Source organism: Sarcophilus harrisii, chromosome 1 (genome assembly GCF_902635505.1).
Source record: "Sarcophilus harrisii chromosome 1, mSarHar1.11, whole genome shotgun sequence".
In the NCBI taxonomy this organism is placed as follows: Eukaryota; Metazoa; Chordata; class Mammalia; order Dasyuromorphia; family Dasyuridae; genus Sarcophilus; species Sarcophilus harrisii.
The window spans coordinates 243404938-243431962 of NC_045426.1; the positions used below are offsets into that span (position 1 = coordinate 243404938).

Sequence of the window (27025 nt, forward strand, 5' to 3'; positions counted from 1 at the left end):
TAGTTAATTAAATATATATTTAACAATAAAGATATGCTGTTACTTTTTAAATTTAATTTTTGTAATGTTATTACGGAAATATATTATTTTGTGTTAAAAATTTATAATAAAACAAAAATTTTAAACAAAATTGCTTATAACTGTAGTCTTCAATATTTTTGATTGTATATAACTATCAGTAAAAAATATTTGAGCAAGTTCCTACAGTGTGTATGTGTGTTTTAATTGTATAATTACTACATATTTGAGATTATTTTATTATTATATATTTTGTTTAATATATGTGTATGTTATCCTACAATATGTAATTATAAAACTTATAAAAATTAGAAAAAAAGATAAGATATAGATGAAATAATATCTGGTGAGTAAAGGAACCACTGAAATTCATTGGCTATGCAAATGACATAGTTAAACTTACATTTTAGGAAATCACTTTGGTAACTCTATGGAAAATAGATTGGAAAAGGATGCAGATTGGGTCAGAGAGAGATTGAGATGATATAAGGGAATGTGTGTTCCTAAAGGCTGGATGAAATGTTTGCAATCTGTCCTTTCTATAACTTCTCTGTGAATATCCTTTTATAAGTGCTAATTGATTTTAATTGATTAAATGATACTGAGCAGTTAAACATTAAATCAATGATATAAGGAAGATTCTAACTAGTGATAGATATTAGGGAGATTGAGTGCTTCAACTAATAGCATTAAAAATAAACCCACAACTCTTTAAGGGTGCCCTTAGGAGTAACTGCAACTAGCCACAAACTTCTTATGATTTGATTTGTCATTTCAAGGGGGATACCACAATAAGGACACCCAGAGTTCAAAAGACTACACCAGCAGAATCAACAGCAGCTAACTAGGCATTCAATATTCTAGACTCTAGTAGGGCTTCACATCTCCAACAAAAGGAGAGAAAAGCATTCCCCTCTTCTCCAGAAGGGCTAGGTTTTCCAATTTACTTGTCTAGCCCTATTTCATTCTCCTTAATATAGGTTGCGTTCCTGTCACATCAGAGTACTAGCTGTTAGAACATTTGTCACACTGAATTCTCCAGCCTCTGTATTCATTCAGACTTTTTCTCATGTTCTCATCCTTGTTGAGATCTTCTTCCTTAAAAATTTTTTTAGTAGTTTTTTCTTTTGTCCCTGTTATATTTTACCTTGAGTCATACAAAGTTGTATATATAGCAGATTCCCTCCTCTTTTTTTTTAAATTAATTCCCATTAGGCAAGGGACAAAGCAGATTTCCATCTCTGTGTTCTCAGTACTACCAAAGAATTTTATACATAGCAGGTATACAATAAATGTGGTTGAATTTAATTTGGTTGCAAACAAAACAAAACCAAACCTTCATTGATATATAGTCCATATAAGTTCTGAGGATTCTCATTCCAACTTTTTGAGATGGGTCTCGGGACCTAGAACAAGACTCATTTTTCTTCTCAGGGTCCAAGGTTGAATCTTATGCCATTAGCTTGAGCCCCATTGGTGGGCTTAAGAAGATTATTAATGAAGAATAATTTAGGCAGCCAGTCTTTAAATAGGTTTTGAAAGTAGTTTTTATTAAGATGGTATAGTAAGAACAATTAGTACAAAACATTGCTCCTATCCAACATCTGTGATGCTTTACTACAAGTACATTCTCTCTCTAGAAAGATAGATGGGATTCTGACAAAGAACACCTTTACACAAATTAAACTCTTAACATTATAACAATAAGGGATAAATAGAAGATGTTGCTAAGGAAGTAGGCAAATTTTTCAATCAGGTGAAATGTAATAAGATAACTTGATAGGAACAAATGTAAAGACTAAAACAAATTTTAAAATCAATTATGTAAATTTTAGGGGAATGGAAAGAGAAGGAATTGGGTGTACCAGTGGACTGTGAAATTAATGTGAGTTCATTGTGTAATGTGGCTACCAAAAAGAAAAATGCCATTTTATATATAATTTCTAGCATATTGGAAGTGATAGTACCATGACTTCTCTACCCTATTCTGAGTATATGTGAAGTAGTGTTCAGTTGTGGATGCCACATTTTAGAAGAAATATTTGCTTCCTAGAATGAGTCCAGAGGAGAGTGAGTAATATAGTGACAGAACCATGCCCTATGAAAACTATTTGAAGGATTCAAGGATATTTAATCTGCAAAAGAGAACTTTTGACAAGGAATGTATAACCTGAATAAGCATAATACCTTTCTTGAGTTCTTTGAAGGATTGACATGTGGAATGATTCAAATTATTCTTCTTAATCCTAGAACCAATGATAAAGCTAATGGATAAAAATTATAGAATGTAGATTTTGGCTTGGTATAAGGGAAAACTTCACAACTGGCAAAAATGGATTGCCACAGGCATTAGAGAATTCTCTTTTTACTGTTTAAATGAAATTGGATAATCACTTATTGAGGATATCATTGAAGGGATTTCTGTATAATAGAAGATTGGCCAGTAAGGGGTCATTCCTTCAAGCATGTGCAATCTTTTTCACTTTATGTCCATACATGTGAGTGCTTGGGGACCCTGCTTCCATGTATACAGGGTATTCTATGTATACATAGAACTGTGCTCTGTTAAGAGTGTATATAGGTATTTGTGTATCTCCTATCCCCCCCATTTATTCTGAAATCAGAACTGCTTGAACATATAATATGCTCCAAGTTGTTTTGTTTTTTCTTTCCCTCTGCTTCCTGGGGTTAAAATAATCTTAGTTCCACAGGATTGATGGTGTTCTAAAGTCCCTCTAGGCAAGTCTTTAGAATGGGGCCCTTTCATATTTGATCCATTCTGTACTTTAATTTGAATTTTTTATGTAGTATCTTTTCTACTTGTTGAAATACAGGATAATGTCTCACATTTTTAGTAACTTCAGATTATAAAGATTTCAAAAGTGAAATTGGTACATTTGTACGTTATAAAATGATTTCTCTCTTTCTGATTTTAAAGAAATTTTTATACTTTTCTAAGATGTTGATAAATTCCTCTGTCAATTTCATAGAATTTTAAAATGGCTAGTCATTTGCTAGCTGGAAAAATAAACTAGCCCTTGAGAGGAAACCATTTTCACCTCCGCCAGAGTGCAGTAACCAATTAGAAAAAATGGTAAAGATCGTTGAAGTTTCTTGTTTTCCATCACTAAATTTGGAAATTTATGAGATTATAGAAGTTTATGAGGACTCTAAGTTAATAGCTAGGCAATCCTGGCTCCTAGAACTATGTGTTCATTTTGGGACAAATTGTTACCTGCTTATACTATAAATGTTAGAAATGTGGATTCTGGTTTATCACCATGGGATAGAAATGAATGACCTCATTGGAGAGACCCTGATTTGGAACAACAGGTTAGGTGAACTTGGGCTTCCAGAATACTCAGAGTTCAGAAGAACTCACCAGAATGAAGCTATGAACAGAGCTGAGTTTGGAAGATCTGACTGAAAGAAAAATTTTACTTGCACTTTAACTTACTGCATGAGAGTTAGAAATCCCTCAGAGTTTAATTAGGGGGGCAGTCACAGAAAAGTTCTGTAGATGCTTGGCTTATAGTTTCTACTTTTGCTAAAAGAACAAGATACTAATCCCACAGCATAGAAGATGACAAAAATGAACCAGCCAGCAAAGAGGTATCTCTGTCCAGCAGGTGAATAGAAAAGAAGCAACTTGAGTAAAGAAATAGCCAGACTCTTACTAATAGAAAAGGGGAAAAAAAGGAAATCAAGGCCAATAATTCAGTGTTACAAGTTTCCTCGAGCACAGATTCCCTGCACCTATACCTCCTTGTTCTTTATATTTGACCAACTGTTCCCCTTCGGACACTATATATATCAGTGGGATAGTGTGTCTCTGGCTTACAGGCTAACAGGACTGCTATTTCTATTATTTATAGTAATAATGGTAATTGTCTTATGCTTAGTAAATGTTTCTGATTAAGAGTTACTAGAATTCATCTTGGTTTATTTGTTAGATGGGAAGCACAGTGGATGGAACTCAGAAGACATAGAGTACAATAGTAAGAATACACTCCTTCTACCAAAGTCAACCTTTTCAATCCTTTAAGTTCAAGGAGGTTGTGATAGGAAGGGAGGGTTGTATTAACTATAATAAAAAATAAGGAATGTATTGAGAACAACTTAAATTAGCTCAGCAGAACTAATTATTCAATTTTTTATTGTGAGCATTTTTAATCTGAAAATCAGTAAACACTACAGTTTGAGGCTGGATTTATTATTCTGTTAACTGTCTAAACCTAAGAAAGTTATGGATAAAAAGTTGGTAATTTAAATTAAACTTAAAAGTATGTTGTACATATATGTTTTCTCAGACAGCCAATTGTTAAATATTTACCAGTATTTTCAGGATAGTTGTCACCCCCCTCTGAAACTTTCACTGACATGGCAGTGTGAATATAGGTCAGATTAGCTAGTCAAACCAGAGGAAACTTAGAAAAAAGGTAGATAGCAGTAGGAAGTGCAAGCTCTGAGATCTCTCTGATCTTACTGGGTTTCTGTTCAAATATCAGTTCTTCTCTGAGCTCAGGTCTGTTATGGACTTATGAGCCTTAATTTTAGCTGGCCTTCTGCTCCAAAATATGGTAATAAAACAAAATCTGCATTTTTGCCATCTATACTATAACTAGGCAATATATACTATAAGTAGGCAATATTATATATATATTTGACCCCAGTTATCATTCCTTGGGACCAGGGTTTCTTAGCTTTTAACTTCCAAAGTCCTCATGCAGTTTTGATGCTGAAAAACAAGAAACATCAAACAACTTTTCTTTGAGGAGATACTTTTTCAGTGTTCTACCATTATCTTTGTGTTTGTCCTTTCAATGAACAAACTACTCAAATCTGTAGTGGGCAGATCAAGGCCAGTAGAGACAGTCAGAATGTTTCCCTCAAGTTATTCTGCATTTGGGGTGTACAGTATAATCAAAATGCTTACTTTCAAAAAAAAATTATATTGAATGTTCTTTGTATTATTTTCAGGCACTTAAATATTTCTTAATTTAGAAAGTAAAAAAAGCTGTTTAATAGCAATTTTAATGCACAAATTATTAAACTATTTTTATTTGTGTAAAAAAATCTGTAACCTACATTAATCTTATTCTTCAGTTGAAAAAAACATATTTAAATATAGAAACAACAATGGGCTTTAAAATATTATGTTGCTACCTTTTCTCCACAACCCTGTAGGCCAGCATGGTGGTTGTTATCATTTTTCTTTATCTCTATATAGACTTAAAATGAAACAGCAATCTGATAGGCTTTTCCCACACCTTAGTATCATTTTAAAAAATTCTCTACACCAAAATTTTTTTGGTAAATAGCACCAACAATAAGCCCTCATTTCTATTACTTTTTCTTGGCACTCTTCTAAGCATCCAGTTGCTGAAATGACTAGTTTTTTAAAAAGTTTTTTCTGCTTGATCTGTGCTACTCCTTCCTGTTTCCTGAACAAACTTGCTATGCATTATGTTTAAAAAAAAAGAGAGAGAGAGAAACAAAAGAAAAAGTTACTCTAAATACCCCAAAGTTTCCCCTGGGAATTAACAAAAGTTTTATTCTCTTCTTCAAGTTGTTACCAGTCATCAACTTCAACCACAAAAGGGTCTTTTACATTTATCTTGCCACTATTTGTAATCACACAGTCTGTAAGTGGGCGATCATGCTCATCTGTTTGTTGGAGTTCTATGGAGTGCACCACACTCTACAAAAAAGGGAAATAAGCCGATTTAATTTCAGACCAGTGTGGAAAAAAAAAAATCATCAAAGCCTACTATCTCAATTCAGAGAGCACAAATGGGAATGGGCATGTATCTCTTATCTTTTGCTTTCCAATTAAAAAACACTTGGTTTTCATCATAGTCATTTCTATTTACATTACTATAACATAATATGAGTTTTAACAGGAAGCTTCAACGTATGATGGTGGTTTAATAAGCACACTATAAGTTAAGCATAATATAAAGTAAGGAGATGCAGAAAACTTCAAATCAAAATCATCAAAATACTTATCTTTCCTAAGATATACCAATGGGACTATCTGAAAGGTAATTTGGAAAAATTAATCTGCCCACTTAGAATTGGATTTATACATTGCAAATAAACTCGGCTACAACTCATATAAATCTATACTAAACAAAGAGTTATAAAAAGAATAATCATCCTTAATGTGATCTACTCTCAAGAATTTGAATAAGCAGAACATTCACATTCACTTTTTAAACAGATGATAACTTTTGAATACTAGTATACATGTATGACTTCAAGACCATTAACATGTCTTTGAGATGAAAACGGAGATTCTTTCATTACAATGCATCTTCCATTCATTTCTATATTTCTCACAAAGTGCTCAACTGTTTTTAACTTCAACTACTACAACTTCTCCATTATTTTGTATATTTAAAGTATCATCAGCAGTTCCATCAGTTTTTAAAGAAGAGATCAAACAAGGCAATAAATTGACTTATGAATGTCTAAAAAATTAAACTATATAACATGAATCATTAATATAAGACTTTTAAAAAATCTTTTAATTACCATTCCATCAATGACTTTCCCAAATACTACATGTTTTCCATCCAACCAGCTAGGCTTTGTCACAGTAATGAAGAACTGAGAACCATTGGTATCTGGTCCAGAATTTGCCATGCTCACCCATCCAATGCCATAATGCTTGAGCTTAAAGTTCTCATCTGGAAAGTTATCTCCATAGATGCTAGTACCTAAAATAGACAAAAGCTAATAAACACAAATATATCTACATATATAATATAGGGAAGAATTTATTTTTACAAAAAACATTTTGGATTTGTTTAGAGGACAAATAATCAATGATTTTTATTTTATGATCAACAGCCATTCTTTAGGCAAAAAAACTGCATCTACATTTCTTTGTGTAGATCAGTTTTTTAACATTAGTTAACAAAAAAGTTAAAAACATAAGATACACCCCCTAATCAAAAAGCAAGTTAAATTGTAAATAAAATTTGTCCCCCCCCTTTTTTTTTTTTACAAAATTGAAAAAAATCTGTGTTATGTGACATTTTATACAATAAAGCTAATTTAAATGTGATGGCCTCAGTTGTATTTTTTAAAAAGTAGCAAGAGAAAATGAAATAATTAAAGACTTTTAAGCTGAAGAACTAGGCAGTTTTTCCAAGCAAAGGAAGCAGTGAATATTAGTTATCCAAAAACCTATATTTAAAAATACTTTGTTCAAGTCACAGAATTTTTTTTCAGTGGAGACATGCGTAATTAATTGCTTTAAAGAATCATGTTGAAAGGCAAAAGTTCCTTCAGGTTATAATTTTATTATAAAGAGAAAAGAACAAGAACATGATTAAGAAAAGGGGGAAAGGAAGAAAAAGAAAAATACAGGAATGAATGAGATAGTAACTACATTTGCTAGAAAAACTATCTCAGTAATAGAATGTCATATTTTTTCTTCAGAAGGTGTTAATTCTAGGTTAATATTATTACAGCATGGAGTCAGAAGACTTGGCTTTTAATTTCAACTTTGCAATCTGCCACCTATGATTTTGGGTAAGTCTCTTTCTGAACCTTAATTTCCTCATCTGTAAAATGTAAAGTTGGACAAACTGACTTCCAGGTTTCTTTTCTAATCTGTGATCCTATACAACCTATTTAATTTTCTTGGATGGAGAAATGTTTTTTGTTGTTGTTGTTGTTGTTTATCTGAAAGTATGTAGAAGATTTTCCTACATTATTAGGAGACTGGTTTTTATGAACTTTGATATCCCCTTTGTAAACATTTTAAAATTTTGGACAAATTCTCCTACTGGATGTATCTGGTCACAGAATATAGTGACACTCAGGCAGAAATATATTGTCTCTTTATTTGTAAACTTGATTACTTGATTCTGTATTCAAGTCTTTTTAACATGGTTCTTAAACAATCTGTTGTATCTTCTGACTGATGATTGATTTTCATTATTCTAATTTTGTTTTGGCAACACTTTTTTTTTTTTTTTTTTTTTTTTTGCTGAGGCAGTTGGGATTAAGTGACTTGCCCAGGGTCACATAGCTAGGAAATGTGAAGCATTAAGTGTCTGAGTTCACATTTGAACTTAGGTCCTCTTGACTTCAGGGCTGGTGCTCTATCCACTGCAGCACCTGGCTGCCCCGGCAAAACAAATTATTACAGTTGGGGTTTCTGAGCAAAATATTCATGCTCAATTTGCCAAATAACGAATTAATTTTCTCCTTTGGCTACGATGATATTAATCTTCATATGCCTTGGTATTCTTCTGAAGTAACTGAAATCATCCTATGTGGTATGATTTGTTATTCTGAATTGACATCAACAGTGTGAATTGAAAACTTTTTATAATTTGTTTGGCAAGAATGCTTTATTTCTATGTGATGTACTAGATATAGGATACTTGTTAAGGCTCCTCAAAAACTTCACAATGCTGACTAATCTAAGAAAATTGACAAAATTTCTTTGGTTTGCATATTAGTTAAATAACAGTGTTCTATGTCCTCTCTTGAAACTTGTTATATGCTGGATATTGTATTGTATTGTATGTCATGGGGTGGGCCCTCTGATTCTAAATCCTTCAGAACACCTTTTGTATTTAACTAATTATTTTCTTTTCAGATTTTGTAGCCTGGAAACTTTGAAAATCAAGGAAAAAATTGGCCCCTTTCCAAGGTCTGTGAATGTCAAAACTTTAATTAGATTCTCTAAGTCAAATTATCCTTAGGCTGAGAAACTCTTTGGTTCATAAAATGTCCCTAAAGGAGAGAGGGTAGGAGAGGTAGAAAATCAGCAAAAGGAACCCTTGTACCTGACACCTGCCCTGGGGTGGAGCCAATCCAGGAGGTGGCAGCAGTAACAGCCAGAGAGGGCAGGTGACTATAGACTGTATTGTAACATTTTCTCAGAAATAAAAACAAAAGTTATACAAATATTATATAAAGGAACTCAAGTTCTGAGAATGGCCAATAGAAACCTATGGGAAGGCTTCATGTATAGTCTGTGTGTGTGCTTTCCAAGAAGCAGTCTCACCAAATACAGATAGGTCTATTACCAATTAGCTGCCTAGTATTCATTGTGTAGACTTTTTAAAACTAGTTCCTGAAATATTTACCTTCAGAATGTGACAAAATTTATAATCTAAATTTTCTGTTTTTAACATTAATGATCAAGTGTAAAATTTTTCTTAGTTTTTTTATGTGTTTTGAATTATGAAAAAGTAAAATGCAAACTGACATTAAAGTTTAACCATTATATTTCAAATATTGTATATCTCAATCTATTTGGGAGCTCATATGTGAAACACAGTATATCTAAAATTGAAGCCATCATCTTCAACCCTAAACCAATTCCTCACCTTAACTTCTCAATTAGTCACAATCATTCTTACAATCACCCATGCTTATAACACTGTAGCCAATTTCAGTTTGAACAAAGAAAACAATGAAACAAAGAAAAATAAAATATTACCCTTTGGGCATGTGAGACTTCCTCATGGTGGTTGAGAAGTAGAAATATAGAGAGAGGATGCTATAAAGTACATAATTTTTACAAAATCTATAAACATTAACTTAATTGTTAGATACATATAAAATTCCTGTTCCACACTGAGGGAAGAACAGAATCACAGAAGTGGGAGTGAAACTATATAATATGACAGCCAAGAAAGCTAATGCCATTTTTAACTGTATTGAGAAGCCTAAACTCCAGGTTCCCTCCCTCCATAGGAAGGGAACAATTCCTTAGCACTTTGCTCCAGTAAAACTGCCTCTACAATGTTTTGTTCAGTTGTGTGCCATAGCTTAAGAAAGACCTTTATAAGCTAGAGAGCATTCAGAAAAGGGTCACTCGTTCATCGATGAGCCTTTATTAACCACTAACTATATGCTAGGTTACTGTGCTACTGAGAATATAAAAGAAAAATACAAAAAAAGAGGCAAAAATATCCCCTGCTCTCAAGCTCAATTGTAATCGTGAAGACAAAATGCAAAACTTACATGCAAACAAGATAAACAAAAAATGAAATGTAGCTACTCTTAAAGGGAAGGCACAGGCACTAAGGGACTGGGAAAGCATTTTCCCTGAGACTTGAAGGAAGCCAGGGAAGCCAGGAACAGAGATGAGGAAGGAAAGCATTTCAGACATGGAAGAATAGCCAGGGAAAATTCCCAAGTCAGGAGCTAGATTGTCCTTTTTGAGGAATGGCATTAAGCCATTATGACTGGACTGCAGAAGTATGGAGGGAACTAAAGTATAAAAAGACTGGAAAAGTAGAAAAGGTTTAAACTACGAAGAGTTTCAGAAGTCAAAATGGGTTTCAAAAGTCAAACAAAGGCCTTTATTTTTGATCCTGGAAATGATGTTTATGAACAAGGGTGTGACATGGTCAGACCTATACTTTAGGAAGATCTGTTGGACAGTTTGACAGGAGGATATACTGGGGTGGGGAAAACCTTGAAACAGGGAAAGCCACCAAATGGCGATTGCAATAGTTCAATTGTGGGGCAATGAGGATCTGCACCACTGTATTATGTCAGAGGAGGGAAAGGTTGTATATGTTACAAAAAAAAATTAATAGGACTTGGCATCAGATTGAATATATGAGATGAGCAACAATCAGTTGAAAATGAGGCTGGGTTACTGGGAGGATGGTGACAGATTGGAATCCAGATTATTTGAGGATTAAGTGAAAGAACGGAGAATATTTAGCCTGGAGAAGAAATCAATCAGTTGTGTTTTTTTAACAATATTATTGTTATTATATAAATTGGTCTCCTGGTTCTATTCATTTCATTCTTCATCAATTTATATAGTGATCATTTATGATTCCAAAGGTCTGATGATAAAACATGCTATCCATTACAGAAAGGTAATAAATATAGATTACAGGATGAAACATAGTATATATGTGTGTATGTGTGACATATAAATGTGCACACTGAATATATGTGTGTATATATATATATATATATATATATATATATATAGCCATTTAGGAAATTTATTTTGCTTGATTATAGATTTTTCTTTTCTTTTTTTCCCAATGGAGAAGAAGTAGGTAGAAAGGAGAGAAAACAAATTTCTTTTTTCTTTCATGTAGAAGAGGAATAAGATGTGTTCCTTTTGTTTCAAAGGATATGCAACTAGGAACAATGAGCAGCAGTTACAAAGAGAAAGCTGTGGCTTACATGAGGACAAAAAAATCCCCCAAAATTAGACCTTTCCAGAAGAAGAACAGATGACTACTTTCTGGACTCTCTCCCAAAATGAGCTATTCCTCAGGTATGTTACAGTAGGAATTCTTTTTGTGACTGTACTAGACTAGACAACTACTGAGGTCCCATTTAATTCTCATAGATTGAATTCTGATAGTCTCATTATAAAGAAAACCAGAAAATAGAGGAAACTGCATTTACACAGATGGATGATGACTCAAGGGTTCTCTTTGAAGGAAAAAAGATTTTCTAGACTTGGTAATCTAATGTTGCCATTCTTGTGACAAACATAAGTAAAAAGACTATTTATGAAGATAATTTGGTTGTGAACCAACACCTGTTGTAGAGGCTTCTTTAAAAACTAAAGCTGGCAATAACTAAGAGCTTCACCTGAGGTCTTCACAGTAGAAGGGATCCAGGTGAAGCATGAGGGAGAAACAATCTGGTAGAGGGAAGCAGATATCCCTCACTCTCAGGTAGCAGTCTAGACAGCAGCAAACATTGCAGATATGTAAGCAGGGATAGTGGAATAAATAGGAATATGGGGGAAAGGGGAATCTAGAAAGGAGGATGGAAATCACTTTTAGAACAGATCACAATGGTATTCTGAATACCTTGGAAGAAGAGAAGCTAGTTTAGAAGGTTTGAGCTGTTAGACTGAAGCCTCTGGCCACCAGTTCTGTTTTGTTTACCTTACTTTGAGGCAGGGGAAGAAGATAACATCCAGATACATCCTGATTTCACCCTCCCCCTGTAAATCAAGCAAACATTAATGGGGAGGAGAAGTGGTCTCCTGGCTGTCTCTTTCTCTGAGGCCACATATCCCAATGACTATCCAATTGCCAGATAAGGGGATCAGACATTTTATGAGTTTCCCAAACTCTGGAGCCAAGTGACTATAACACCAAGATGCTTATATGTGAGAGGCAAAAGAATTCTTCTCAGCAATTAAGTCCAAATCCCAACTGGTGGAGCATTCAAGTGACTGCCACAATTATATCAGGACTATTCCAGCTTATAAATGAGTTATAATATCAATCCCTCCTAAGAAGATCAAACTATTTGGGATATCAAGTCTAATCCAGGATGGGGTGGGTAGATGGAAGAGAAAAATTTCCCAGTTGAGACAGTGAACCATGGGACCAGAGAGAACATTGTGTATCATGTCCACTGAACAGTCCACTTATACATTCTGTTGGGAAAAAAATGACAACACCTAAGAGAGAGGATATAGATCGGCGGGAAGAAAAACTCTATATACCCTGTCCTTTACTCTTATTGCTTTATTTCCATAGGTAATACCAGGTACTGGATGGGAACCAATGGAGATGCTTGATTCCCCATTCTCATTATTCCTGTTGACCTATTTAATTTTCTACATGGTCTTTGACCTTGACCATCAACTATACTAAGTTCATACTCCAAAAAAGATCAAAAGAAAAAAAAGATTCATACATGAAAAAAAAAAACTTATATCATCTCTTTTTGTGGTGGCAAGGAAATGGAAACTCAGATATGTTCATCAATTGGAGAATAGATGAATAACTTACCATATACGAATGTAATGAGGAATTTGGTAAGATATGAGGAAATAGATAATTTCAGAGAAACTTGGAAAATTTTGTATAAACTGATGCAGAATGAAATAAACAGAAGAAAATGTCATTACACAATGACCACAATATTGTAAAGGCAAACAATTCTGAAAAACTTAGGAACTTTGATCAGCATAACGACCAACTATGATATCGCAGGATTCTTGATGGAACAAATTTTCCACCTCCAGAGACAGACTGTATATTCAGAGTACAGATTAAGGTTTGGGGTTTTTGTTTGTTTGGTTTGGACAAGGACAATGCAAGAATTTGTTTTGCTTGCCTATGTGTGTTTGTAATAGAGGAGACTCCATTTTTCTTGTTTTCATAATGGTAGAGGAGGAGGAAGAAGAGAGAAAAGTTAAATCTTATTGAAAATAAATTTTAATTTTGAAAAAATAATTTGAATTTTGGTTTGAACAATAATTGTTACTGGCAATTGCAAGTTTGTAAGTTCAGGTTTAGACAAAAGTATTTTCTTTCATATTAGAATTTATAAAATTACCTCCAGTGCCATCTCCAACAGTAAAGTCTCCTCCTTGAATCATGAAATCTTTGATTACACGATGAAATTTGCTTCCTTTGTATCCATATCCTTTCTAAAGAGAAAAATTTCAACTGTGTATACAATAGTTTTAAACTACTGAAGAGATAAACACTAGTATTCAGAGTTATATTTGAAGTAAGAAAATGGCACTAAACCTAGATGACCTAACTAGAAAACCTATGATGATACATCAAGAAAAGAAAGCCAATAACTGACCTTAGCTAGCTTTCCTCTAGAAGTTGTGTGACCTTGAATACATCATCACTTCCTCTCTCCATATTTCATTTTCCTCATTTTTTAAATGAGGGAAATGGGGTAGAAAATTTGTAAGGCCCTTTCTAGCTCTAATTCTATAATTCTATGAAACAATGAACTATGAAGGCCAGACCAGTAGTAATATAAGTATGATTCAACCTCCAAATTCCTTTTCTTGATTTTTTTCTGCCCATTCCCCTACCTGTTCACCATTCCTCAAATCCTGGAATCCAAAATACTAAGAATACCTAGAGGACACAAAAATTAAAAAGGATGATCTGCCCAATAAAAGAGTCACTGTTTCTTTGAAGCTACAGTTTGAATATGTTTGTCCAAAGGCATATTTTTCCTTTGAATAGTAACAGTAAAATTCTAACTTCTATACAGTTTGAAAGAAAATAAACAGACATACTTCTCCAGTTGCCAGAGCAATGAAATTCTCCACAGTCTTGGGTACAACTTTGCCAAACAAGCCAATTACAATTCTGCCTATGTCTTTGTCTCCAATCCTTATGTCAAAGAAGACCTGCATGTGTTAAAAGGCAGAGTAAAAGAACATAACACAGAAGAACCATATAAGCAAGATGTATAAAAATTCTACCTTGGAGTTAAACACAAACATTTTGCATAGCAATAACATAAAAAGAAGACTCATTCAATATTTAGATTCAACCATACTAGAATAACAATATTCATTCATTCATTCATTTATTTGCTTATGCACAAATTCACCATTTATTAAGTGCCTACTATGTTCAGAGAATACTACACAGGAGAGAACCAAAACAAATATTTGCTAAGATTGTGTGTTCAGAAATCCAAGAATGAAAGTTGGCTCTGAATATTATTTTCTGTTTTCAAAAGTGATACATCCAAATATCGGCAGGGAAGAAAATGCTAACAAAGGAATTCAAAGGTAAAGAACCCACAGCTATTATCCATATAAACTTCTTACCTTTTTGTAGCTTCCAACAGTGCCAAGAACCCAATAGACACTCAATGGGCATTTTTTGACATTAGAATCACAAGAATCTATTAAAACATACGCTTTTGAATTAAATGGCGACTCCATGATACAAATAGAGCCATCATTTAATCTCAATTCTCTGCCCATTCTACAGGATATGCTATTATGCTGTTGAGAATTTGTATGACATTTCTCTGGAATCATAAAAATGTTGACAAAACCATATACCTATTCAATATGTTGAGACATAAAATGGATGTGAGAGGAGAGTTAATAAAAGGGAGCTAATAAAAGTGTTTCTTTTACCAAAAATGAACAAAAGAGTATAACTGAAACTTAAAAAAAACTCAAAAAAAAAGAATAGGAGGAAAGACAGAAGGAAAACAGAAAAGCAGTACAACTTCAAAAATTTCACATTGAATTTATTATATATTTAAAGGGAAAAGCAAGCTATAGGTGAAAGAGATTTGAAGTTTCAGATACACTTCTATTCTGTTTATTTTGCATATGTAAGTACAATTTTATTTGGTATTTCTTAAATTAATCATAAAAAATAAAAGCTTGAGCCATTTACCCAAATTATACAATTAATTTGTTTTCAGTGGTTCCAAAGTTATAAAAATGGGCTTTAAATTTACTTTTAAACATTTAAACAAAAAGCACCAAACATTACTTGGCAAGGTGATTTGACATTCTTTGTAGTTAATATTTTTTGGACATTTTAACTATTGGATCTGAAATGAAACCATACACACTTTCTTTCATGTAGTCATAGTGTAACCATGATTTGTAGAATGCTTGAAAAGGCCAAGGAGCCAAAGGGCATTCTATTAGTGAGTTTAGATTATATGAACCAATTTACTGTGTGAATGTGTAAAAAAAAAATAGACATTCGAAAGATAGCTTTAAAAATATAAGAAGGGTTGTCAAAGAAAAAAGATGTCTTACAGTTTAGAAAAATCACTAAGTAAAGACTGTCAAGCTTTGCTTACAAGACAAGAGCTCCTGCCAATACATCAGTGCGTCTGTCATAGTATGATGTGGTATTTAGTGTTCAATGTGGCATTTTACAATTTTTACATGGCCAAAGCAGCAGGAAAGTTATTATTTATATATAGCTTTATAGAACTCAGAAAAATGAAGATCCTGCCCTTCAGAAGCAGCAATCCAGCTACAATTTAAAAAAAGAAGAACCAGGCATATTATTAGTGTAAGACAATTTTTACAAATAAATGCATTATCTAAAAATGGATAGATTTTTTTTAAGCACCATGAGGAAACAGAGCAAATTGTAGGATTTAGGGAGTAAAGTAGCTAAGTTAACATATTTCAAAGCAAAGTATAAAGATTCTACTTTTAGAAGCTAAAAGAACCAAGACTGAGGGACTGGCATGTTGGTGTGATCACTGAGTTGATCAGTTTGCTACAAACTTCTTAAATAAGTGACGAAGTTACCCTCTGATACCTTACCTGTAGGAGCACATTTGTCAGTTGTCCCAGTTGGTTGAAGACACTAGGTCTTACTCTGTGGGCCATGTATAAAATAGTGAGAACTTGGGAATTAGAGATTTGGACATCAGGAAAATTTGAGTAGAAATCTTCCAGCGAAGCCCTTTAGAGGGAATTGCTTGGAGTGAGCAGGGGAACAAGTCATCTCAGTCTCAGTCTCAGTCTCTCCCTTCTGCTCTCACCTTGTCAGGAGGACTTTGTAAATTTTGGAGGACCAAAGAATTTGGATTGTTTTTATTGGTATCCTACTAGCATTTCTGAGACAGCAGTGGCTAGCATCAGTATCTGCATCAGAAGCCAAGAAAAGATTGGACTAAGTGAGGAAGTGCTAGTTCAAAGTTCTCCAAGGTATCAAGCTTAAAAGCTACAATATGCATAAGGGAAACTTTATGAGTAGCCTATGAAAGGGAGAAAGGGACTCACAGCAGCCAGAAGCTATGAATTAGTCCTTTGATATATGAGTTTAAGCCTGAGTTCACTTTCCCTTGTGCTCTACAGATACTTGTGGGACAGACTAATGTGTGTCACAAACTTTTAGGGAATTTTATTATATCAGCAGTTTTTACTATGTTGTTATTCAGTCATATTCAGTTATGTCTGACTCTTCATGACCCTATTGGTTTTCATGACAAAGGTTCTAGAGTAGTTTTCCATTTTCTTCTCTAGCTTATTTTACAGATGAAGAAACTAAGGCAAATAGGATTAAGTGACTTGCTTAGCATCACCCAGCTAATAAGTGTCTGTAGCCAGATTTGAACTCAAATGAATCTTCCTGATTCCAGGTCCAACATTCTATACCTAACTGCCTGTTCTTACTATACTACTTTAGTAAATACCCCCAACTTAAAGCTAATTTTATTTGATTAAATTACTTGCTTCTTATTGGATAATTATGGGAGAGATAGACATTATTGGATGGCTTTTGAGCTAGATATATATCACACTAGAAAAGATTCCTTTAATCCCTTAGGGCTATATCTAGAGCATTACTGAGGTGACATTGTTCTGGGGACCTGAATCTATAAGTAATGAGTGGAGGTTTGGGAGAACAACCTTAGAACATGTGAAAGCCATTAAGAGCTGCCTCATTTCCCAAGGATATGCTATCTAGTATCATTCTTTCACTGCATCTTGTAAGTTGTATCTTTCCTCTTGTTATTTTACTCATTCTGATACTTAACTTTTCCTGAGTATATGTCATATCTCCCAAATTATACTGTAAACTATTGAGGGGCAAGGAATTTGTATCTCTCCTATATAAATATGTAATAGGACTGGTGATACACTGATGCTTTGCCACAGCTTCATTTACTACTTGTATTCTGGAATTCATAGTGCTTAGAGAATAGACAGAGGGGGAGAGGATGGTTTGAGGCTTTGGAGGTAACAATGTTGGAGATGTGACTTAATAGTCCCAGACTGTGCCACTGCATATTTTAAGTTTTTTTTCCCCAGGATATACCATATGAACATAGCTTTTGTATTGTTAAGACCAGTAAGGTATCAAATTATGAGAAATAGTAATGCTTGAAATCCCAAAATTAGTATCTTCCTGTCCATTTGCCCAGGCAAATGTAATCAGTATCTGTAGTATGTAGAATAGATACTAAGTGCCCTGAAATTTCTGTATTTATTAGCACACACCTAGTTATTAATCAGTTTGAATAAAACAAAGCAAAACAAATAAAATAAAAACCAATCCCTTACTCAATTACTGGCTGGGAGCTGAGAAAGAAATGAATGCATTGAGATTTATAAAGTTGTACATTGGATGAACTGAAATCAATCTGTTTGATTTCTTATCACCTTGTTTAATAAAGCCTTTATATAGGTATATCTTTTCAAATGACTTTGAAAGAGAAACATATTGAAGAATGAATGAGAGGAGGCAGTGGGATGAAGCCAAAATGAACCATTAGATATAATTGGATGATTTAGGTAAAGCCCTAATATAATATAAGAATATTATATAAGAAGACAACATTATCCATTAAAGTTCCGATCCAAAGAGTAACAATCAACTGCTCTGAGAGCCTAGTAAGGTAGAGGGAATTTTGCAGATACCTTGATTTCCCTCTGGTGAGAGGTGGTATTCAACATAGGCTAAGTATAATTCCTTAGCTATGTCTGGGAAGACACATACTTACACATACATGTATGTATATATATATATATATATATATATATATATATATATATATATATATATATATAATGGTTGTATAGATAGATAGATAGCAAACATCTATATGCCAGGAACTCCCTTTTCCAATTAAAGAAGCAAGTCATCTATAGTAAATATCTTAAGAGTTTATGTAGGGGTTCAGAGAGGTTAAGTGACTTGTCCATGACATAGCTAGTAACAATCAGAGGCAAAATTTGAATCCAGATCCTACTGATTCCAAGTTCAGCAGTGTATCCATAACTCCACCTTTTCCTCCTTGGAAGAAAAACAATTTTTTACCTTCTATTATTTATTTGGAATTCTGAAATTAAAAATATATCAATTTCCCCATTTAATTCTTATCAAAACAGAAGACTGCAGAAGAGGACACAACAATGGGCTATTTCACTAGACTTAAGAAAGCAACTTCGTGTTTTTAAATAGGGTTAGGCTTTCATAAGAAAACTAGCCTGTAGAAAACAGTATACAAGATGTTGTGTGGGATTACAAAGACACATAAGACATTGTATCTGCAATCAAGGTGTTCCCAACCTAGTGAGAAAGATAAACTGCTAAAATTAATTTTAAAAAAAGGAAAGCAATATGTCAAAAGTGCTGAAATCACTTGTAAATTTACAAGATGAGTCATTTTAATATGGTTTCATGTTGAGAAAGTAATGATCATATATTTGTGCTTTTGATATTAGATTCATTCAGTATGTCTGGTGTTGACCACATGGAATCAGATGGGTCTGGTTTCCTACCTTTAAATTAGCTCCCTCACAGCTGAATGCTAACTTTTTTTTTGCTACACACCTTTCATTGTTCTCTTTGGTTGAGTTTTAAATGTGTAATGTTAAAGATAGTACATCAAGACAAAATGCAAAAGGTGTGGTTTTTAAAGAGCACACTTCAATGACTATTAAAGATATTTTACTGCCTAATGATGTGGAATTTCCAGGACTATTTAAACCTACAATGATACAGATCAATTGTCCTAAAGTACAAAGCAAAGTGAGGTAGAAAACCAAAAATACCAAGCACTGACAAACTATGGTACCAAAACTATCTAATCCACAGTAAATACACAAAGATCTTCAGAGGGACCTAGCAGTTGTAATGTAGTTTTTATTTCTCTATAGTATGGGATTGAAGAATATGGAGAAGACCAGGTTTTTTTTTTTTTAAACAACTATTAATGATTACTATGAAGAAAATACTTCCTATGGTTAAGGTAATGAAAAGACTATCATACCTTTGGGGAAAAGTAATTTTTACAGAAAAATATGAATTTTTCATTCAATTCTATACTAAACCAGTGTTAGAAGTCCAGGTAAGTATGGCAAATCTAAGCATATCAGACTGAAAAATATTTACTTTGGAGATTTTTTACTTTTAATGGGTGTGCAAATTTGGGCCTCCATTGAAGGAATGATGAATTGATAAATATATATAGTGAAAAACAGAATTGTTCTAAAGTTACAAAAATTCCCCAGAAGAACTAGAAAAATGCAATCCAACCTTGCACCATCTCACGTCACAAAAAAGTTGAGGAGTTTATCCAAAAGATGGAGATAACACAATTAGAAAACTTACCTGATTTAAACTCTACTGAAAATCTATAGGCTAGAATCAACAATAGAATTAGAAAAAGGGACTGTTTGTTAAAGGTATACTTCATATCCAGTATGATTAAAGTATATTGCATTAAGAATTAAAGAATGTTGTAAAAATATTGGAAATTCAATGGCAAATATGTAAAACAAATGATTGCAGCAAAAGAAGGACATACTGCATATTTAAAGTTTTTCAAAGATGCAAAAATCGTAAGATTTATATTGAGATGTTTAAAAAAAAACACAGGTGTTAAAACCAGCAAATATTCCTAAACAATGTTTCAAACCAGACAAAAATATAATTATGGATTGGACTTTAAAAAGAGGAAAAGATTTGCAATGATGAAGATGTAAAAATATTATAGATAGTAGGAACAAAAATACAAGCAAAGAAAACAGTATCTGTTCAGAGTTCAATGATAAGAGAATAATGCATATATAAAAAGTAGTAATAGACTACAAAGATAGATTAAAGCCAGATCTTATAAGAGCCTGGAATGCTGGTCAAGGAATTTGTATATTTGTGGTAGACAATAAATATGAAAAATTTGCCTGTTTTGCAAGATAGATTAGAAAATGAATTTGACTAACCAATAATAACCAATTAATTTCTGGGGATTCAGGATATTTTTCCTTTTTCATTTCCCCATTCCCTATTACATCAAATCAGCCTCTGAGGAACAGGACTGATGAGATTGGACTGACTATCTCCTAAACTTTGTTGAAACTATACACACTAGCTTATTTCTGATTAAAGAGCCTATCTAATGTAGGTAAATTCAACCAATTGTGTTCTATTCAGGCAAGCTTGGGTGGAGATAGATCCCTCTGACTAGACTGCTCAAGGCTGAGGATGATCTGGTAGAAAGAAGTAAGTGTAATAAAATCAAAGTCACATCCCCCGGCCTTTTATTAGAATAGGTCTATCTTTCATTATATTTTTCATTTTCTGATTAATTGTTAACCACAGTTGATTTCTGCCAGTGGGAAACATTCACTCTTTGAAGGGTATATAACTTTCAAGAGGCCTCCATGTGGAGTCTTTTGGTTTATGAGAAAGCCAAATGACCATCCTTTTATTAATTATTCACTAGTCATAATTAATAAAATGATTAATAACTTAGAAATCATGTCTCTCAGACTTTTTGTACATCATCATAAAGTGAAAGGATTGGATTAGATTACCTCTAAATTCTCTTCCAGCACTAGCTTACTATACTGGATTCTAGTCCTCTATCATCAAACAAAAATCCCTACTTGGATGTCAGCATTATAAATTCAACAAGGATAAAAAAAGAAAATTATCTCACTCCAGTCTTTTTCAAACTTCCTTATTTCCCCCGCCCCCCCCATAGTACTTTATTTTTCCAAATACATGTAAAGTTAGATTCCAATATTTATTTTTGTAAAACTTTGTGTTCCAAATTTTTCTCCCTCCCTGCCTTGCTTCCTTTTCCCCAAGACAGAAAGCAATCTGATATTGATTAAATATAAGCAATTCTTTTAAACTTATTTCTATATTTGTCATGTTGTGAAGAAAAAATCAGATCAAAAGGGAAAAAACGAGAAAGAAAAAAAAAAGCAAACAATAACAACAACAACAACAAAGGTGAAAATACTATGCTTTGATACATATTCAGTTTCCATAATTCTTTCTCTGGATACAGATGGCATTTTCCATCCCAATTCTATTGGAATTGCCTTAAATCACTGAATTCACATCATTGTTTTTAATCATTCAATAAACATGTATTAAATGCCTACAATGTTCCAATCGAGTTTGTTCTTTTTAAATCAGCTTTGAATATCCTTCACCTTTCATATCCAATCACTTTCCATTCTTGTTGATCATGTCAATCTCCCTACTCAGTATATTTCAGGGGCTCCCTATTGTGGCTAGAATCAAATCCAAAATGTTCTGTTTGGCACTGAAAACCCTTCATAATATAGTCCCCCTCCTATCTTTCTATTCTTCCTATACCTAACTTCCTGACATATTTTTCAATCCAATAACAAACACTGCAGCTCTTAACTCAGCATTTTCTTTAGTTGTCCCCTATATGTCTGGAATGCTCTCCCTATTCAACTATGAGTCTACTGTTACAGCTAAAATTCCAACCTTTACAGGAAGCTGTTCTCAACTCTTAATTTTAGCATCTTCCCTCTTTAATTTTTCCTATTTATCCTGTATATAACTTACCTGGTTTTCTATTCTCTCCCCCATTAGTTGTAATTTTGAGGGCCTTGAAGAAAATAATAGATATTATTGATTTTTTTAAAAAAGGTAATTAGGAAAACAATGCAAAAACTAAATATAGACCAACATCTCACACTGTATTTTGAGATAAGATTGAAATATGTATATGATTCATAAATAAAGAGTGATATTATAAACAAAGTAGGAGAGTAAGGAATAATTTACCTGTCAGATCTGAAGAGGGAAAAGAATTTATAACTAACAAGAGATAAAGAGCATTTTATTAAATTTAAAAGTTTTTATACAAACAAAATCAATGCAACCAAGATTAGAAGGAAAGCAGAAGGCTGGAAAACAATCTTTACAGAAAATGCCTCTCATAAAGACCTCATTTCTCAAATATATAGAGAACTGAGCCAAATTTATAAGAATCCAAGCCATTTCCGAATTAATAAATGGTCAAAGGATATGAAAAGGCAGTTTTCCTGATGAAGAAATCAAACCTAGCTATACTTATGTGGAAAAAAATATTCTATGTCACTAATGATTAGAGAAAAGCGAATCAAAATAATTCTGATGTACCATATGACATCTACCAAACTATGATAAAAAAGAGTAATGATAATTGTAAGAGATATGGGAAAATTGGGATATTAATGCAAGCACAACTGTGAACTGATCCAACCATTCTGAAGAGCAATTTGGAACTCTGCCCAAAAGGCTATAAAATTGTGTATATCTTTTGATTCAGCAATGCCATTACTAGGTCTGTAATGCAAAGAGATTTTTTCAAAAGGAGAAAGGATCTATTTGTACAAAAATATTTATAGCAGTTCTTTTTATAGTAGCTAAGAATTGGAAGTTATGGGGATGCCCATCAATTGGGAGAATGGCTGACAAGTTGTGATATATGATTTCAATGGAATGTTAAAATTAAAAGAAATGATCAGAAAAACCTGAAAAGACAAGGTGCAATAGAACCAGAAGTACAAAGTAACAGCAATATTAGATGATAATCATCTGTTAATGCTTTAGCTTTTCTCAGCAATACAGTGATTAAGGACAATTCCAAAAGACTCATGATGAAAAATGCTATCCATCTCCAGAGAAAAAAACTGATAAAATCTGAATGTAAACTGAAGCATATTTTTCATGAGTTTTTGTTTTTTGGGTTTTTTGGTTTGTGCTTCCCCTAACAACATGATTAATTTGAAATATGTCTTGTATAACTGCATATGTATAATCTATATTAAATTGTTTGATTTCTCAATGTGTGGAAAGGAGAGGGAGTGTAGGAAAGGATTCAGAACTCAAATGTTTCTTTTTAAAATGAATGATGAAATTGTTTTTACAGGTAATTGGGAAAAATAAGATAGTAATTAAATTTTTTTAAGGTTACCAAGAGAGTTATATACCTATTTCGTAAATCTACACAATATTTATTCTTTCTAGAAATTTATTTTTTAATTTTAAATTTATTTTATTTTTTTCTAAAAATATATTAAGGACATTTTTGATTACCATATGAGAAGGGAAGAGCCAGGCTTTAACTCCATCTTTGCAGTGATGCAACTGATTAAAAAGTGCAAAGAATATAAATGTACTTCTTATTTACTGATTATAAATTAATTATTTGAGCTTGCAAAGCAAAAGCAGACTTAAGGACTTTGATTCAACAAGGTGTTTCCCATTCATATTTTAATAGCATACAAGGTTCCTTGATAGATCCAACAACAGAGAAAATTTTGTCTTATAACATCAAAAGAAGCAGAAAATTTAAAAAAAGACATTTTCACCAAAGATGATTTTCATTATTATGATAAATATCGATTACAGATTCCATAGAGAAGAATTCTGTAAAGAGAAAAGGGTCTTCTAGGTGCTCTTTAAAGATAATACTGCACTGATTGTATCAAGTTACTAACTTCCAAAGTGACTCACAGTGACTCTAGAAAATTAATTAATTCAAATAGGAAAAACCAAGTGGATAAAGAAAACCTACTGTTTAGATTATGAATAGCAGTTGAATGAACAATTCATAGAACATACCTTGAGCTTCTCTTCCCAAATCTAACTCTCCTTTTCAAGCTGTTTTCAAGACTTGCTGTTTTTACATCCACAGTACTTTGGGATACATTTCCTTCTATCTATAACTAATATCTTAATTCAGGACCTTAACACCTCTAACATAGATTTCTACAAGAGCTTAAATGTCTTTTTAAGTAGCAGGATTACTTTTAGTCTCTCCTCTTTTTCTCCACAGCCATAAGAATGCCAAAATTCCTAAAGTACAGATATCTCTTTCCCCACTTCCCCAATACCCCCATATCAATACCTGGATCAATCTATTATGATTCCTATCTTTAGGATAATACATAAATTCCTCAGGTTGACATTTAAGATCCTTCAGTCTTTTTCCAACTTTCCTTTCCAAAATTATTTCACATTGTTCCAGCCCAAATGACCTATTTGATGTTTCCTTAATTCATTTCATCCTTTTGTCTATCCCTTTGCAAAAGCTATTCTACATATCTGCAATGTATGGGAAATAACTAAACAACTGTGTTTCCTTCTCAGAAAAACCTTAGTATCCTTAACTTCCTTGGAGGATAAATTCAAGTTTTTCAGAATTCCATTGGTTGTTAATACCTCCTTATCCTTATTAATATTTGCTTAGTTTTATGCATGTTGCATCTTCTATTAAGAATGGATGATGAGGACAGTTAGGTGATGCAATGCATAGAGCATAAGCCCTGGAGTCAGGACCTGAGTTCAAATCTAAACACAAGATATTTACTGTGCAAACCACTTGACCCAGATTGCCTCTATACACACACACACACACACACACACACACCCCAAAAAAGAAAGGAAGGAAGGAAGAAGAAAGAAAAAGAAAAAAGAAAGGAAGGAAGAAAAGAAATGGGAAAAATGTATGATCATTGAGGGAAAATGTATGCTCACTACTTCTGTGCCTTACACAAGTGATTAATAGGTGATTACATCAATATAAATGTTATTTATTACATTTATAAGCAAGTAGTTAGTAGGGGCTTGTTGACTGTTGAATTGAATTGATATAAGGGAAAACTTTTTAATAATTAGAATTGTCAGAAAATGGAATGGGCTCTTTCAGGAACGTCTTCTGCTCCCCACAGATATTCCTGCAGAAGCTAAAAACTATGTGTCAGTGACATTAAAAGGAATTGTGATTAAGGGTTAGGTTGGACTAGAAGATCCATTTGAACTCCTTTCTGATTCTTTGCTAGTACTAGGTAGAGACAAAAGAGTCAAAAGATTTATTTTCTAGTTGTGTGACCATGGGCACAATCTAAGTTTCAACTTTCATTTTAAAACAAAGGAGTTGAACTAAATTATTGTAAGTATTCTTCAAGCTCCAAAATTTGGTGATTACATGACACTATTGGTTCTGTTGAGATTTCCAGTACTGATCACTGTTCGTTCCAAATGCTGTTCATTTCATTCTTGCCACCATTACCACTCTTCCACGTATCTTAAGCTTGTGACAAGGCAAGTATTAGTAAGAAAATGTCAGAGCCCCCCAAAATTGTGTCATTCTTTGTATTTGTATCTCCAGAATCTAGCACAGTACCTAGAACACAGTAAAAGCTTAAGAAATACCGATTGTTTGACTGCAGTTTAAGACTGGGACACATTTTATTCTTTTATGCAAAACTGACATCCTGAAAAATCAAACCATAGACTTAGGCCATAAAGAGCTATAATTTAGCTAAATATATATTTACCGCACTCAAGGCAATAGTTACTAAACATAAGTATGCTTACAGTTAAGTTTTGATAATTGCCTCAGCATTACAAGATACATAACTGATTTTTGCCATGTTGCCTGGAACCAAATATTTTTGCTGTTATATGAACAGCCCCACTCCCACCCCAGTCATATGAGGTTAGTTTTATCCTTCATCATTATTTTTCCTTTCTCCTTCCTGCCCAGAAAAGCAGTAGGAAGTACTAGTAAAGAGTTCTTCCTGTGGAAGAGGCTGAGCTGGAACACACTCCCCAGAAAAAGTCATGCCGGATGGGGAGTGGGGGAAGAAGTGGGAGGAGTATATTGGTGTCAACGTATGCATTGTAGCTTTAGGGAATATAGATTTTTTTGTTTAGCAGGATGGAGGCCAAACAAACTAAATATCAATCATTTATGCATGTATGAATGTATGTATGTATGTCTGTGCTTATACGCACACACATATTTTTTCCTCCCAAAGCCCACATACTCCACAACCTTTCTCCGTCGCCTTTTTTAGCTTTGCCCGTTCCACTTTTTAGAACTCCACTCCTCTTTCCCCCCACAGTCATCTCTAAGGAACCTCACAGAAAGCTGCGGGATGCGGCAGCTCCCGGTCGCCTCACGTAGGTGTATCTACATAAGCAGCGGGACAATTGTGCTCCCCCCGCCCAGCCCCCTCAGTTAACCGTGGAGGGCAGAGTACGGCCTGTTGCCTCTGTCAGCGCCCCTCGTTCAGGACAGGACAGCCCCGTGATATTTCCCTTCTGTACCAGGCTGCAAGCAGAAGAGAAGAGAGAGAGAACTCCTTTGCCCAGAGAAAAGGATGGGGTCGGGGGTTTCCAAGTCGAGCAGCTGTATTGCCGTACGGTTTGGGAGACAGGGGAGCAAGGGTGCGGAGTCTATCTAGTGGAGAAGGGAAGAGGTGGTGGGCAAGCACTTTCTCTCAACTACGGGCGCGGGGATCTGCCGCTCTTACTGCTCAGTCACCTTGGCGGTCACGGACGGTCCTCTTTTCCTGACGCCCCCAGTCCTTGAAGAATGCACGAGGGCGCAGTGCCCCAGACCCAGGACGAGGAGCCACAGCAGCGTACCGGCAAAGCGCATTTTGCGAGAAGGAGCCTAGGGCAGCGGCAAGCAACAAATGGAGCTTGGCTCAATAGGAATTCGCGCC

The 27025-nt window shown here is 33.8% G+C and overlaps 2 protein-coding genes across 3 annotated transcripts in view; one reads left to right on the forward strand and one right to left on the reverse strand.

Moving 5' to 3' along the window:
- The window catches only part of SNX24 (sorting nexin 24), a 270365-nt gene extending 257170 nt beyond the window's left edge, over positions 1-13195 (forward strand). The window contains exons 8-11 of one of the 2 annotated variants that reach the window (XR_004229680.1): positions 7500-7560; positions 8639-8692; positions 11152-11299; positions 12528-13195. The gene's annotated coding sequence lies outside the window, so the exon portion shown is untranslated. Of the gene's footprint in view, positions 1-7499; positions 7561-8638; positions 8693-11151; positions 11460-12527 lie in introns of those variants that run through there. The other variant, XR_004229683.1, reaches the window with a different exon arrangement.
- PPIC (peptidylprolyl isomerase C) lies at positions 1548-27025 on the reverse strand. The gene is made up of 5 exons (XM_003761255.4): positions 26842-27025; positions 14042-14155; positions 13333-13426; positions 6556-6740; positions 1548-5719 (listed from the first exon to the last, which is right to left on the reverse strand). Exons 1-5 carry the CDS (start codon positions 26956-26958, stop codon positions 5591-5593), a joined length of 639 nt encoding a protein of 212 aa, XP_003761303.1. The 5' UTR covers positions 26959-27025; the 3' UTR covers positions 1548-5590.

Coding starts and splice junctions, on each gene's coding strand:
- PPIC (XM_003761255.4), bottom strand. CDS start 26,958: ATGCGCTTTGCCGGTACGCTGCTGTGGCTCCTCGTCCTGGGTCTGGGG. Junction 14,156..26,841: donor GACCGTCCGTGACCGCCAAG/GTGACTGAGCAG, acceptor TAACACATGCAG/GTCTTCTTTGACATAAGGAT. Junction 5,720..6,555: donor GGAAAGTCATTGATGGAATG/GTAATTAAAAGA, acceptor CCTTTTTTGTAG/AGTGTGGTGCACTCCATAGA.